The sequence below is a fragment of the Mizuhopecten yessoensis genome, unplaced genomic scaffold (assembly GCF_002113885.1).
Source record: "Mizuhopecten yessoensis strain PY_sf001 unplaced genomic scaffold, ASM211388v2 scaffold6595, whole genome shotgun sequence".
NCBI lineage: Eukaryota > Metazoa > Mollusca > Bivalvia > Pectinida > Pectinidae > Mizuhopecten > Mizuhopecten yessoensis.
Genome location: NW_018406628.1, coordinates 48,556 through 65,275, shown reverse-complemented (window position 1 = coordinate 65,275; position 16,720 = coordinate 48,556). Strand labels below are relative to the sequence as shown.

The 16,720-nt window shown below is 34.4% G+C and overlaps 1 protein-coding gene across 4 annotated transcripts in view; it reads left to right on the top strand.

The window, feature by feature from the left end:
* The window catches only part of LOC110452316 (carbohydrate sulfotransferase 12-like), a 47,687-nt gene that overhangs the window by 16,619 nt on the left and 14,348 nt on the right, over nucleotides 1–16,720 (top strand). For 2 of the 4 annotated variants that reach the window (XM_021500754.1, XM_021500755.1), the window contains exon 2: nucleotides 15,797–15,853. The exons of the other annotated variants lie outside the window; for them this stretch is intronic. In XM_021500754.1, the coding sequence (XP_021356429.1) occupies nucleotides 15,797–15,853 (57 nt within the window). The remainder of the gene's footprint in view (nucleotides 1–15,796; nucleotides 15,854–16,720) is intronic. 4 annotated transcript variants of the gene reach the window in all.

The following is a 16,720-nucleotide window of genomic DNA, read 5'->3' as shown; positions in this document are numbered from 1 at the left end:
TATCTAGTTATAACAGGATAATGTATCTAGTAATAACAGGATAGCTTATCTAGTTATAACAGGATAATGTATCTAGTAATAAAAGAATAAAGTATCTAGTTATAACAGAATAATGTATCTAGTTATAACAGGATCGCTTATCTAGTTATAACAGGATAATGTATCTAGTTATAACAGGATAGCTTATCTAGTTATAACAGGATAATGTATCTAGTAATAACAGGATAGCTTATCTAGTTATAACAGGATAACGTATATAGTAATAACAGCATAACGTATCTAGTAATGAAAGAATAATGTATCTAGTAATAACAGGATATCGTTTATAAAAATAACAGGATAACGTCTCTAGTAATAAGATAATGATGTATCTAGTCACAACAGGATAACGTGTCTAGTAATAAAAAAATAACGTTTATAATAATAGCAGGATCATGTATTTAGTAATAAAAGAATAATGTATCTAGTCTCAACAGGATAACGTATCTAGTAATAACAGGATAACGTGTCTAGTAATAAAAGAATAACGTATATAATAATAACAGAATGATGTTTCTAGTAATAACAGGATAACGTGTCTAGTAAAAACAGGATAACGTATCTAGTAATAAAAGAATAACCTATAAAGTAATAAAAGAATAATGTATCTAGAAATAACAGAATGATGTATCTAGTAATTACAGGATAACCTGTCTAGAAATAACAGGATAACGTATCTAGTAATAAAAGAATAAAGTATCTAGTAATAACAGGATAATGTATCTAGTAATAAAAGAATAAAGTATCTAGTAATAACAGAATAATGTATCTAGAAATAACAGGATGATGTATCTAGTACTAAAAGAATAATGTATCTAGTAACAACAGGATAACGTATCTAGTAATAAAAGAATAACCTATAAAGTAATAAAAGAATAATGTATCTAGAAATAACAGAATGATGTATCTAGTAATTACAGGATAACGTGTCTAGTAATAACAGGATAACGTATCTAGTAATAAAAGAATAAAGTATCTAGTAATAACAGGATAATGTATCTAGTAATAAAAGAATAAAGTATCTAGTAATAACAGGATAATGTATCTAGAAATAACAGGATGATGTATCTAGTACTAAAAGAATAATGTATCTAGTAACAACAGGATAACGTATCTAGTAATAAAAGAATAACCTATAAAGTAATAAAAGAATAATGTATCTAGAAATAACAGAATGATGTATCTAGCAATAACAGGATAACGTGTCTAGTAAAAACAGGATAGCGTATCTAGCAATAATAAGGTAACGTATCTAGTAATAACAAGATAACGTATCTAGTAATAACAGGATAACGTATCTAGTAATAACAAGATAACGTATCTAGTAATAACAGGATAGCGTATCTAGTAATAACAGGATAGCGTATCTAGTAATAACAAGGTATCGTGTCTAGCTATAACAGGATAAAGTATCTAGTAATAACAGGATAACGTATCTAGTAATAACAGGATAACGTATCTAGTAATAGAAAGGTTACATGTCTAGTATACTAGTTACTAAGTAGGGAGAACAAATTAATCACCAGACGTCAGGTTGTTTGAGCGTTTAATCTGGGGGGGGGGATTAAAGGAATAAGCTTATTCTTGATATAAACTGTTTAAAAATGGACTCCGCGAAGGTTTTGACGAGCAGACGTTCGGATAAAATGTGGAATTACCCAAAAACCAAAAATGTCTCATAGGACTCATGTCGATTTTTTCATTATAAAAGTTGTTCTGCATCCAAAACAGTTGTACCGCAGAGTCAAGGTCGCGTGATACTATTAACCAGCAGGAATTTACAAGGTGACATCCATGCGAATTGAACCGATAATGATAAAGGTTTGAGTTAGAAAAATAAATATGAACGGGTTCAAAACACCCAAATACATTCCGATCTTTTCTTTTCGAAGGAGAAATTGATGAAATCACAATTGTTTGGTGTTCTTCTTGTCTCGCGAATTTGGCTGATGGCGATCCTTGTCGGTCCTGTTTGAGTGACTGCCTTTAAGGGTACACATTCTGCCGATATCGATGACCGATTCAGTCGGATTTGCAGACGATCAGAAAACCACTTGGAAAAGTGTATTTCATAACCAAAAAAAAGTAAAAGATTTATCCGTTTATAAGATTGAATCTTTTCTGAAACTTATTGTTGTGAAAACAACATCGTTATATTCCAATTACTTTCGAGTTTTCAGTCAACGCTAACGTTATATTTACGACATGTTTTCTTATAAATTCTATATATTGGCATAGCTACCTGACTGCATGTATGCATTTACACCTGGTCATTGTTTACCATTTTGATTGACAGGTGGAAATATATCCGTTGTAGCTTGATCAATGATTTATCGGAAACTGATCATACAGAATGATGGGGTGACTTTCATGTCATTCTGACATATTTCTAGTTGTTCTTTATTTCGCAGTAAATAGCGCCTTTTAAAAATAAATCGTGTTCTTAAAAATCACGAAAAGGAAAACTATACAATATTCCGAGATGAAAATGCAGAAGAAAAAAAAGTATCTTTGTGTTTGTTGAAAAATTCAGAAAGAACATTTCTTTGTATTTGAACTTGTGTTAAAATGACTTCAGAAGAACTTTCTAAAAGTAACATAAATGCATGAAATAGATATCTATTTTGTGTCCATGCCTACAATGTAGTTACAAATAAAACATGAGGCCCAATGGGCCTGCATATTAATTCCACACTTGTAACCTTAAAAGCGATCTAAACTAAAGCTACAGGTAAAATATCAGTATTTATGACTATAAGTCATTCAAAAAAAATAATGTTAAAAGATTTTAAAACGTTTGACCCCTGTGACCTTGAAAATCAAACATGGTCATTACATTGAAAAAACTTTATAGCCCTTCATCTCAGTATGCAACTTGCCAAATATCACCACCTCAGACCTTTTGTTAATTGAGATTAGATCATTCAAAGGTTTAAACATATAAGACCAAATGTGACCTTGAAAGAAGGTCAAGGTCATTCAAATGACTGGATAGCGCTTCATCCAAGCATGCTATTGTCCAAATTTAAACAGTCTAGGCCTCATGGCTATTCAGAAGAAGTCGTTTTAAGATTTTAAATAAATTTGACCACTGTGACCTTGAATATAAGTCAAAGTCATTCATTTTAACATACTTGGAAGCCCTTTATCCTAGCAAGCTACTGGCCAGATATCAACATTCTTGGCCTTATGGCTTTTCAGAAGAAGTCTTTAAAGTTTTAAACATATTTGATGCTTGTGACCTTGAATATAATTCAAAGTCATTTATTTGAACAAACTAGGTATCCCTTCATCCTTGCATACTACTGGCCTGATATCATCACCCTGGGCCTTTATGTTACTCAGCAGAATTTATTTCCAAGATTTTAAATATATTTGACCCTGTGACCGTAAATACAGGTCAAGGTAATTCATTTGAATAAACTTGATAGCCCTTTATGCTAGCAAAATACTGGCTAGATATCATCACCATAGACCTTTTGGTTATTCAGGAGACGTCGTTTAAAGTGTTTTTTTTAGACAATTGACCCCTGTGACATTGCATATAAGTGAAGGTCAATCATTTAAACAAGCTTGGTAGCCCTTCATCCCAGCATGCTACTGGTCAAATAGCATCGCCCTGGGTATTTTGGTTATTCAGAATGAGTTGTTTGATTTTGTTTAAAGAAAATTTACCCCTGTGACCTTTAATATAAGTGAAGGTCATTCATTTGAACGAATTTTAATCGGGAGTGGTCCTTTCAAGGACGGCAGTAAAAATCCTGAATGTGTGACTGAGGCTTAACATTGTCATTAACTCTAGGCCTAAGGGTGTTGGCCAAACACCTCTGATTTCACTAACCTAAACGATAGGGGATTAATCTCATGTGTCCAGTCAGGTCAATGATCATCTGGTCTTTGTTTTACCTGACCCTACTTGGATATTCCTGTACTACATGTACCTGTATTGTACTCACCCCTGTCAGAGGGGAGTGGACTATACCATTTGTAGGAATTAGGTTAAGTCATTATATATGGGCTGATCGATAGAGGTAGATCGAGTCTATTTTATTTTTACCTGCATATTCACCTGTGGTTTCAAAGATATATCAATATTGAGAGTCATTTATTGTGATTGTAATCTGTAGTTTTCCAATATCATAGAATTTGCTAATGCACAGAATTGACCAAATACATCATATTTCATGTTTAGTTTATCACAAAAGGGGGAATTTATACAATTGATGCTAAATAATTCAATCCATAGTTCCCCACTGAATATGCTATTGTTTGGCATGCTAGTCCCAAATGCATTCATGATCAGTGTACGGAATATCTATCAACATATAGTGATGATCATGCTATGTATTGATTGTTTTGGTAGTCGAATGTGGGATCAGATATTAAATAGATGTTTTTTGCCAGAAGCTGTTATCTGAAATTATTATATTTTATGCAACAAGCAAATATCACAGGAACATCATTGTAGTTGAACAGAACGATTAGAAGGAAAAAACAGTACATATGTCCTATTTTGTGTGTGTGTAATATTATCAAATCTTTTCTAGGGAGTTTAGGCATATGTACCTATGTATATATAAAAACAATGAGGAAAAAACCCTCAAACTCGTAGCATTACCTCATGTTTTAATCTAGAGCACATCGTTTAATTGGAGCCCCGAAGTGATACAACAGTCAATCAATCACCAGTGTCAGCTGTATACATATACCTTGATTTAGGTTTCATTCGCCGAGAGTAAGAAATAAATAAAACTTGTACTAGTTATAATCAGCTGCATATGCTCTATATATAAATCCCTATAAGGTAATGACAGAGAAAATAGGATAGAATCTTCATGCGAATTCCTAAGTACAAGTGCATTAAATCGTGGCGAAATTAATTCTAAACTTATTTTAAATGTTTGGTTTGGGCAACACCCTCAATAAATTTCTGTATCTGTATAACTCGCTCTTTCAGTTTATCAAATGTTAATTGTAACACGTATAAGCTTAATTATTGGTAGACAGTTCGAGTGAGTTGGACATTAACATTAACTATACCTTCGTATGGACAACGTAACTTATTTATGACGTTAATGCAAGAATTTGGCAAGAAAACTGTGCTGTGATTGAATAATCGAACGTATCATTCCCCTTAGTACCAGGGTATCCTGGAAACACCGCCACAACGTGCTACCGTAACAAACCTCGGAAGCAACTGCGGGATGAGGTGAATCTATTGTACTACATGTATTGATTATTGCTAAGTTGGTAGAAGTCGTAACGAGGCCTCGCCTGTCATTACATTATCTACAGAATAATCGGCATAGCAGACGTGAGGTCTATAGCAACCTGCCCACCGGTCAATATTTGTAACAAAGGTATGAATGGCCTAATTAATAGATGGCCGAGGCTGTTTAAAGGCTTGCAGCCATAGTTGTCATTCTGAAAATATTGATAATTCTGATTTCACATTCGATGAACGGTATGCGTATCCTTTAAACATTTTGCACAGGTGAAATGAAATATATATACTCACACAAAAAATACTACAGCAGCATCAACACAGGTTAAAAACACAGGGACCTGAGAATTTGTTACGGCTATATTTGGACCTAAACAAATGTGTTCGGAGTAATTTTATAAATTTAAGGGGTTTAGATAGACTTTCGGTAAAAATGCTACCCCCAATGATTATATATATATATAGAAGGGTGAAAAACTCTCTGCTATGGATGTCGAAAAGTCGACCCCACCAAACTTTCTTGCAAAATAAACAACATTTCTAGTTGACGTACGAATGCATCATACCGTAGAAAAGATGCATAATTATTTTCCTTTTAAAAACCTACTATATGAAGGTAAAGTGTATTCTCCTTTCGCGGACATGATATCCCGTTTCTTCCAAAAACACGCCATTTCAGAGTTTCAGAGTTTTTCGCAGTCATAGAGCCACAACCCCTAAAACGTGTAAAATTACTCTGAGCACATCAGTTTTGGCTCAAATATGGTTGTAACAAAATGTCAGGGCCCTGTGCTTTTTCCTTGTTTCTATTTTTAAAAAATATATATGTATCCACATTAAAATACTATCAACCCATACCCATCGACAATGCGAGTCGTTTAGGACCAAACAACACTGTAAAATAGACATGCACAGTAATGAATACGTCAAACTAGAAATAAAAATGTGAAATATATACAAATGTAAAAACACATCAACAGTGACCGAGTTGGTTGTAAAATATGATTTAATGATAATGAGCAATCGAGTGTAAATAATCATATATTGATTGTATGGAAACTGTATCAAATATACTTTTTATAGACAATACAATATATAATCTGTCACGTTTTTTGTTTGAAATCAGCGCATTCAATCATAACATGTTTGACTGTAAATGGCTGATCACATGCATGCCAATAAGGTTAGACTTCCTAACGTCAAATATAACTATGTGTGACGTATGTATGGCCTCATCTTTGCTGTTGCACATGAACTTACGTTAGGCTGAATTGCAAATAATTTGTTGTACATGTATATTTCGTCAGGCATTTCTTTTGCCAATTCAATATAATAAAAAGTCGCTATTAATGGTTTAAAATGATAATAGTTTATGAACAGCTTTAGCAGCCCTATCTACATTCACCTTCACACTTATTCCGACATGACCGAGTTTTCAAATCAACATCAGGTGGCAGAACACTAAAATCCTGTCAATACGAAGAGCGATGTTTTAAATAACCAGGTGGGCCCAGAGTACTGATACCTGGCCAGTAGGTACCTCGGAAAGAGTGATATATAGTCGCTTTAAATGAATAATATTAGCCTTCTTTCAAGTCCATTAGCGTCAAATATGTAAAAACGTTTAAACAATTTCTTCTGGTTAACTAGCAGGCCCAGATAAATGATATTTGGCCAGTAGGTACGTTCCTGGCATGAAGTACTAATGTTTTTCCTTGAATAAATTACCTTTACCATCTTTAAAGATCACAAGGGTCAAATTGATTTTAATGTGTTTAAACATTTTCTTTTGAATTTAACCGGTAGGTACCTGGGACAGAGTGATATAAAGTTTCCTTGAATACAAAATTTGGCCTACATCCTGGTCACAGTCGGAAATTTACTTAACCCTTTTGGGAGCCCCACATTTCCCTGCTTTAGACCTACAAATAATTAGATATATATCATCTTTATTTCCTCCAAATTGGAGAGCATGATACAATGATACATGTAGTACATGAACAATACATTATTTACAAAATGACAACAATCGTGACATTCATACAAGTTCACAAATGTATATACGAATAATTAAATATCAGTGATATAATACTGGTTTATGTAGCCAGTAAAAAAATAAATCATAATAATATTAATAATACCAGGGATGTGTTCTCCCTGATAATACCATGCCTATGTTCGATTTTTTTTTTTTTTACATTTTCCTTATATTAAAAAGACAAGTATTTGTAAGACATTATTGTAATAATTATTATTACGTATATAAGTCAAACATTCTTTTTATCGTATATACGGATTCTAGTCTAAAATCTTCTAAATCAATTTCTTTTAAATTATAGGTCATTGGGCCTCCTAGTAAAATGTGAATAACTGAATAGTCAGGCAGTGAATGCAGACATGAACTGAGTTCAATACTTGAAATGCAGGCAATACACCATAAACTGTCACGAAGATTTTCTGTTACAGAACAATGCAGAATCACATGAGATACAAAATCTGTGTAGAAATAGCCACAATGATGACATAAAAGTTGTATGTTACTTACACGTATCGATACAATCGATTTCATTATATATCCGATATTGTCAAGAAAATTTGGGTGACGCAAGGCTAATTTCCATAAATTATGAGGTTTTAGACAGTCAGGTAGCAATAAAAATCGTGTAAAGTCTGTGTCATTAGACATTCTTTGCATCCATGTATTAGTTTCATAGTTTGTTACGGATTTATATATCAATGACTTCCAATACATTTTATTTGGAAAAACACCATCATCTAGAAATTGTATAATGTATTCATAAAGATTATACTTCTTTAGTAAACTGACAATGTCTGGTATATAACCTTTTTGACTATAATTATTAACTGTATACATAAAATACCTCAAAATGAATACTCTGCAGATTAAGTTACTTCTATTCATTCTGCTGATCCTGCCTAAAAACAAAAGCTTTTTGATATCGATATACGCCTCTATAGAAAACCATCCGATTAAAGAAGTACACATATCAGTTTTTGTTCTTTTTCCGAAACCTTGGATTGACTTAACAATAAAATGGTGGGCTCTCTAACATCAATAACTCAGTATTTGAAAGAACCCAGAGTTCACAACCGTAAAGCGCAGACGGAAAGACTTTATTTTTTTACAATTTTAGCAACAGTTAATGGGTTTAGTGCGCATTGATGTGCCCCAGAACGTAAAAGGGCCATAGTACCACTTTTTATTTTTTTACACGCTTGTTTTGTTCTTTCAATGGAATTGTGCTTAGCATTCAATAAGATACCTACATGAGTAATTTCTGAAACGACAGGCAATATATTATCATAAAGACGTACAGTACAGTTAATGTTTATGATTCTTTTATTTGAAAATACGACAACTTTACTTTTTGACGCAGAATACAAAAATCGCCACTTCCGACTGTATGATTCACAAATAGTTAACATTTTATTTAGACTTGTAATATTTGTACTAACCAAACATATATCGTCTGCTTGAGTTGGAACATTTACAGTTTTATCGATTATCATTGCGCCCCTACCGCAGTTTTCAACTTCATTCAACAAGTCATTAATAAAAACTAAGTACATTTTGGCTGAGAGAGCCCCGCCTTGTAAGATACCTCGCTCCATCTTTACTGGTGCGGAGGTTAAACCATTAAAAATTATAAAACTGTGTATATCCGTGTACATATAATTTAAAATATTCCACACTTTACCAGTAAGGCCAATATCATACAATTTTACTAGTAGACCGTCGTGCCAAACAGTATTAAACGCCTTAGCGCTATCTAAAAACGACACATATACATCTGAACCATTTTCCATATTATAATATACGCATTCCTGCAAATTAAACGCAGTACAAAGACTACATAGATTCTTCTGATATGCTGACTGTTGCTTGTTTGGGAATATATCAGACTCTATTATATTGTTAATTCTCTTTGCAATAGCTATTTCAAACATTTTAAAAAATACTGGCAAGAGGGTTATTCCCCTATAACTGTTAGGATCATCTTTCGGCTTTCTCGTGACCTTTATATAGTTTCTAGGAATATATTCTTGTTTAACAACAAGATTGAATAAATTCTGTATATAGTAAATTACAGAGTTTCCTGCATATTTACGATGTTCATATACCAGACCTTCATGTCCGCCTGCTTTATTTGACTTCAGGTTTTTGCCAATTAGATTGATTTCACTAGAAGTAAAAATATCATATAAAAACAAGTCTTCATCAGAATGAATACTAGATTTTAACATTTTGATTCTGTTTTCAATCTCGTCGCAAAAATGACAGTCAAATTCTTTAGCATCGTGTTTTTTTAAATATATTTTGAAAGTGTAGAGACCAACCTTTTGTAGTACCATGGGGATCTCTGAATCTCTGAAAAGTTTCCCTTCATATTTCAGCTCAGTTTGTTTCACCTTCGAGGCTGATTTGTTCCTTTTGAAAAGCTGCCAGAAAAGGTTCTGGTCAAGTTCGCCCGATCTATCAATTTCAGCAAATTGGCTTTTCATATAGGATTCAAATGATTTCCTGAGTTCCGAAATTCTTTTTTACGGTTTTTATATTCAGAAAATGTTTGACAATATCGTCTACGCTTTCCGGATCGTATCCACACATATCTCTTCCGTAACATTTCATTATGGAGCGTTGTTAGTGAGGTTTTTGATAATTTCTATATACATTTTTGGGTATACACTTATCTGTTGCTTCAAGCAGGGCCGAACATATGTCGCTATAGTAACAATCTATATCTTGGAAGGATGGATTTTCATTAGGGACTGTGATACAATCCAGTAAACGTTTTACATAACATTTATAATTACATATTGAACCGTCATTCAACGCTTTTTTCCACTTATATCTGTTACAATGTGATGTACTATCCGTAAAAGATTTGGGTATACGTACTGAACAAACAATAGGACAATGTTCTGAAACATTTGCATTGTCGTCTAAAACTTTACAGTACAAGGCAAGATATGTGGACTTTGACTCAATTAGTATATGATCAATTGCAGTTGAGTTATCCGTTGCGGGGTAAAATGTGCATGTTTTCCCATGATTGCACAAATATCTGGGCGTCTTGCTATTTTCTGTAGTGATACTAGTGGTTTGACTGTAGTGTTTCTTTTTTTCTGAAGTGAAAAGAGCAGACTTTTTAACGCTAATCTTACTGCACCTTACAACCTTTAAACGTTTTAGTGGCGTGGGACGTTTCTGGAAAGGATCGCGAGCTTGTAGTGTCAGGGTATTATTACGATATCATACATCAAGATTGCTTCCTTCAGTAAGCTTCAGATTTTTTTTATTTTACCATCATATACATTGATGGAGGTATATATCTCCACCTCGATAACTACCAATAAAATTACACTTAATAATTTAAATTTACTATTATTATTGTTGAGCGGTTAATTAACTTTACCCATAAGATACAATTTAGCAGAATCCTATTCACTGACCCCTATTGATAACATAATGCTAACAATAATGTTTAATTGATGGAAAGCAGTTTCGTATCTCAATTGTTTGCAGAACTATTCGCCCTTGACAAATCAGAAATCACACATACATTTTGCATAGATATTTACTTAACCTAGCAGAGGATACCGAATGGCCCCCCGTGTTTACGTCCGACAATCCTTTCAGTTACGATCAGGAGTATCATTAGCGCTGATATAAACATGCATGTTTATGGCATTCAAAGCTATAGTGCAAGCAATCATCGACGTTATCGACCGATTAATATTCATTCATTGTTAGCGCGCCAGAAAGTGATTGGCACGTTTAATGTCCTAGACAAAACCTTCCATATCCAAGATTGGAACATAGTCGTTGTGTCATTTACTCAATCCGATAACAGGCCTATCTGTTAATTTGTGGGGGAAAAAAACAATAAAATACAGACCACGCGTTTGTTTATGCTCTCGCAATTGCATAGGGAGTTGGGGAGCCATTGCTACCAATACCCGACACGACCGTCTGCTGTCCTGTCCCACACATGTGGCATCACACAAGCATTTCATTCCTTAATGGATTCCTTTCATGTTTTATACAAGGGAGGCATAAGAATACCTGAATAGCATCGTATTACCGGGTACCATGGTAACCCTGTGGAATAATAGACTAGTTTAACTGTCGACTTTCACGTTATCGATAAATACGCTTTCCTGGCACGCTTGGCAATGTAAGAAGGTCTTTGATTTGTTTTGTATGTTCGTTTGTGCTCTAAATCTATGCCCTTTCAACAACTATGGTCATTAAAGGATGAATCAGGTTTTGGTCTGTGAACTTGAGTCGCTATCAAGATGTTGTACTGCTATTGCTTCGGATATATGTACGAGACCAATGCCTTGTACTGTTCAGATAATGTTAATTGTAAACCTTATAATTTCAAAAATAAATCCAAAATAGAAAAATGGACTTAATAAATTTGAATTCAAGAAATGTTAATTACGCTATTATTTGCAAATACAATGGTTTGTTTTGGCCAATCTCCTAATGGATAATGTATACGTGTGTCTGTATTAGGGCAGCAGATCAGTACATATAGTCTTAAAGTACTTAGTGTTAGTTAGCATATTAATGAAGTAGAGATAACGTGTGATCGGTCCTATATATTAAACAAACTTTGTAAATAGAACTCGAATGAAAGTGAGATAAATGAAAGGGAAGTTTACTTATAACCTATGCTCGGTTCCCATTGATCTACCGTGAACAGTTTCGGGTTTTTCAGTTGTAAGATTTATAAAATGTGGACATACAATGCACCCCGGTATTTGGAAGAAATAAAGATAAAAAAATCTACATACGTTTTAAGATAACGAGCCAGTGTTACGTCATATCAATAATTGATGATTTCAATGCTCCATGTGATAATAAAACCACCTGTCAGACGGAAAGAGCGGTGGTTGAAATTACTGCTATTACGGGACTGAAACAATACATACATACGCAGTAATTATAGTCGTTTTCTAAACTGGTTTACCAGCCCTAGTACCATTTTTCTCCGTTAGGCGTCTCTGTTCCATATCCAGACAGTCCGTGCCACCATATTTTGTCAAGAAGCGATGCTCGATCAATTCAATAAACGAATCGTTGTTGTGGTTTGAACTTCTGAATTCCTAGTGCTTACACAGGAAACATGTATCGGATGTTGCATTAGTGTTGATTAAGAAGCAATCAGCAAGATAAACGTATTGAAACCAGTGTTAAAAACGTTCAGTTTCGAAATTGATAGTTTCCAAGTTACCGTGGCAACTAGCAGGTCCCTGTTCTCATCAATGATCGAACGCCCGTTTGAAACTCGCATTCATGATTTGAACACTATACACACACTCCATTTACATGCATGTTTATTTGTTTTCAATGACCACAGCAGCAATGTTGTGTAGAAGCGACGGATTCTAAGTGGACTAGATAAGTGTGATAATAAGAAAGCGATTTTTTCTCTCTCGAAGATACCAGACGCCATTTCAGACAAACTTATCCCCATTGGAAATATAAACAAATTCACAGAGTAAACATCATCTAACAAAATACAGATTAAATCTATTTAAGATATCTCAATGTAGAAATGCCCTTTTAACGGGTTTTAGGTAATAAGAAATAGACTCCATCCCTGATGTGAGGTATGGATAAGGTAATTCCAACCCACGGGATAAAATATTTAGCAGAAGACCCTTCTGTTCAATATTTTATCCTTCGGATTTTTGAGTTACCTTATCCATGCCTAACATCGGGGATATATTCTACTAATCTTTGGCGACACATGCTGATGACGATTCGCCTGACAACAACGCCGTTTCTGATACGATATATTACGATGCTGTCAATTATGTACAGCAGTAACATTAAGGGTTGTTGAGGGTTGACATACATGTGAACACCCTCCCGAGCTCGTGGTGTGTCGGGAAACTGGTGTCTGAAAACCTGGTTTTGCTTTACGTGTGCTAGGTTTATACACTTTTATTATAGATGTGTAAACAACAACCTGTTACAAAACATATAGCTCTACTTTATGCTTAAAATGACCTGTATTTCTAAATCGTTTATCAAAAGTGCACACACCACACGTTTTCTCAATGGTTGTAAAACTATTTAATGATACATCTATATGTGACACGAAAAGGGGCATCATAATTCTATATTTATCATAAATATTGTGTATTTCATTGTTATGAGCTATAACCAAAAATATATGTGTTCCTGTGTCCATACTTGGAAAGTTGGAAAAACAATGTATGTTGCATTCAACGAGAATAGATATTTTCAGATAGGTTACTGAAAATAATTATTTATTCCAACTTTTCCTTCATTTATTTTATTTTGAGGAGGTTAATACTTTACACTGGCCGTCAATGATACCATATCTGATCCAACTTATTGATGTTTCTGGCCGTCAATGATACCATATCTGATCCAACTTATTTATGTTCCTGGCTGTTAATGATACCATATTTGATCCAACTTATTGATGTTTCTGGACGTCAATGATACCATATCTGATCCAACTTATTTATGTTTCTGGCCGTCAATGATACGATATCTGATCCAACTTATTGGTGTTTCTGGACGTCAATGATACCATATCTGATCCAACTTATTGGTGTTTCTGGACGTCAATGATGCCATATCTGATCCAACTTATTTATGTTTATGGCCGTCAATGATAACATATCTGATCAAACTTATTGATGTTTATGGCCGTCAATGATAACATATTTGATCCAACTTATTTATGTTCCTGGCTGTCAATGATACCATATTTGATCCAACTTATTTATGTTTCTGGCTGTCAATGATACCGTATCTGATCCAACTTATTGATGTCTCTGGCCATCATTGATACCGTATCTGATCCAACTTATTGATGTCTCTGGCCGTCAATGATACCATATTTGATCCAACTTATTTATGTTCCTGGCTGTCAATGATACCATATTTGATCCTACTTATTGATGTCTCTGGCCATCAATGATACCGTATCTGATCCAACTTATTGATGTTCCTGGCTGTCAATGATGCCATATCTGATCCAACTTAATGATGTTCCTGGCTGTCAATGATACCATATTTGATCCAACTTATTTATGTTCCTGGCTGTCAATGATACCATATTTGATCCAACTTATTGATGTCTCTGGCCGTCAATGATACCGTATCTGATCCAACTTATTGATGTGCCTTGCCGTCAATGATACCATATCTGATCCAACTTATTTATGTTCCTGGCTGTCAATGATGCCATATTTGATCCAACTTATTGATGTCTCTGGCCGTCAATTATACCGTATCTGATCCAACTTATTGATGTTTCTGGACGTCAATGATGCCATATTTGATCCAACTTATTGATCTCTCTGGCCGTCAATTATCCCGTATCTGATCCAATTTATTGATGCTTCTGGACGTCAATGATGCCATATCTGTTCCAACTTATTGATGTTTCTGGCCGTCAATCATACCATATCTGATCCAACTTATTTATGTTTCTGGCCGTCAATGATACCATATTTGATCCAACTTATTTATGTTCCTGGCTGTCAATGATGCCATATCTGATCCAACTGATTGATGTTTCTGGCCGTCAATGATGCCATATCTAATCCAACTTATTGATGTTTCTGGACGTCAATGATGCCATATCTGATCCAACTTATTGATGTCTCTGGCCGTCAATTATACCGTATCTGATCCAATTTATTGATGTTTCTGGACGTCAATGATGCCATATCTGATCCAACTTATTGATGTTTCTGGCCGTCAATGATACCATATCTGATCCAACTTATTGATGTGTCTGGTCGTCAATGATACCATATTTGATCCAACTTATTGATGTTCCTGGCCGTCAATGATACCATATCTGATCCAACTTATTGATGTTTCCGGACGCTGTATCAAATGTTTTATATTATAATTATTCTTACATAAAAAAACTAATGATTTTCCCATTTTAATATTTCAATATGCTGATGATAACTCATAGATTTTTTAGGTGACTTTACAGAGGCACATCGCAGAAATTTATGATTTATAATAAATATATCATATAGCTTAATGAAGATTTTCTCAATTAACGATTTGGTCTTTAATTGAATCTTAAACCAAAGCAAAATAAATCAGAGGTTATAATCAAATGACTGGTTTTAACAAGAGAACAGTTAAACAGATGGATTATGCTCTCAAATGGTATACCTGTCTCATAGACTATGGCATATGGTGTACAGTTCCGTGTAATAGTCCATGCAATGAAATGGATGTGACGTCAAGAGTAGCCCCTTATCTTATTTAAAATAGTATTGTATTGAATAATTCATCATAGTCATGCATGTATTTCATTCAATGTCAAAGAAATTGGAAAGCAAGCTTAGAGCTGTTTACGTAGTTTTCTAAGTACGAATTCCTTCAAATGCAATTTACTGCTCTGCAAAAGAACCAGCAGTGGACCAAATCTGTGAATGTAAGAATTGGATAGTTATACGTTATTTACTATTACAGTCTTGTTGTAATTTCAGGCTTGAAGAACTTCCTCCAATGGTCAGCACCATTAAGTGTGCCACTAAGCAAATCGGGTATGATACCACCTGTGTCTGTCAGTCATCTCTCTCTCTCTCTCTCAATCACCTTCAGTCTGTCTGACACTCTGGTAGCGTGTAAGATAAAACTACTCTAAATCACACTGTTTTATTGTCGCATTTGTTCTGTCAAATAATCCATTTCTCTGTCTTTCAGTAGTCGTCGGACTGTTGGCACTCTATCTGCATGTTTCTCACTGTAGCTGCGTGTTTAAATATAACTCTTCTCCAAATCACTCGATGTTTACGAGTATTAATTTTTTTTGCGATTGTTCTTCTAACCCTATATTTTCAATGTTTTGGTTTTGCGAAACTGTAGCTTTTTTGTTTAAATATTTCTGAATTTGTTTTACAAACTTTTTTTGAATATCTGCGACTTTGTTTCCTTTACAAATTAACGCAAATATGAATAGCTCGCAAATTATAGACTTCAAACGGCACCGAACAGTAGAAACCCCGTCTGTGTTGTGTGGGGTAGATACTGAATGTGTAAAAGTTCTACTGTTTAATCTCAATGTGGTTAGGTTTGATATTCAGACAATGATTTAGTTCAATTAATGTAGCCATCTCAAAATCGAGCTACCACTACTCCGTGTGAGCTCAATCTTAGACAAATCTAGACTGATGTGAATTTCAATTAATCCGGTTGTCCCACTGTGTATCTAGCCACCTCTAATCCGGTTGTCCCACTATTTAGCCACCTCTAATCTGGTTGTCCCACTATCTAGCAACCTCTAATCCGGTTGTCCCACTATCTAGCAACCTCTAATCCGGTTGTCCCACTATTTAGCCACCTCTTATCCGGTTGTCCCACTATTTAGCCACCTCTAATCCGGTTGTCCCACTATTTAGCCACCTCTAATC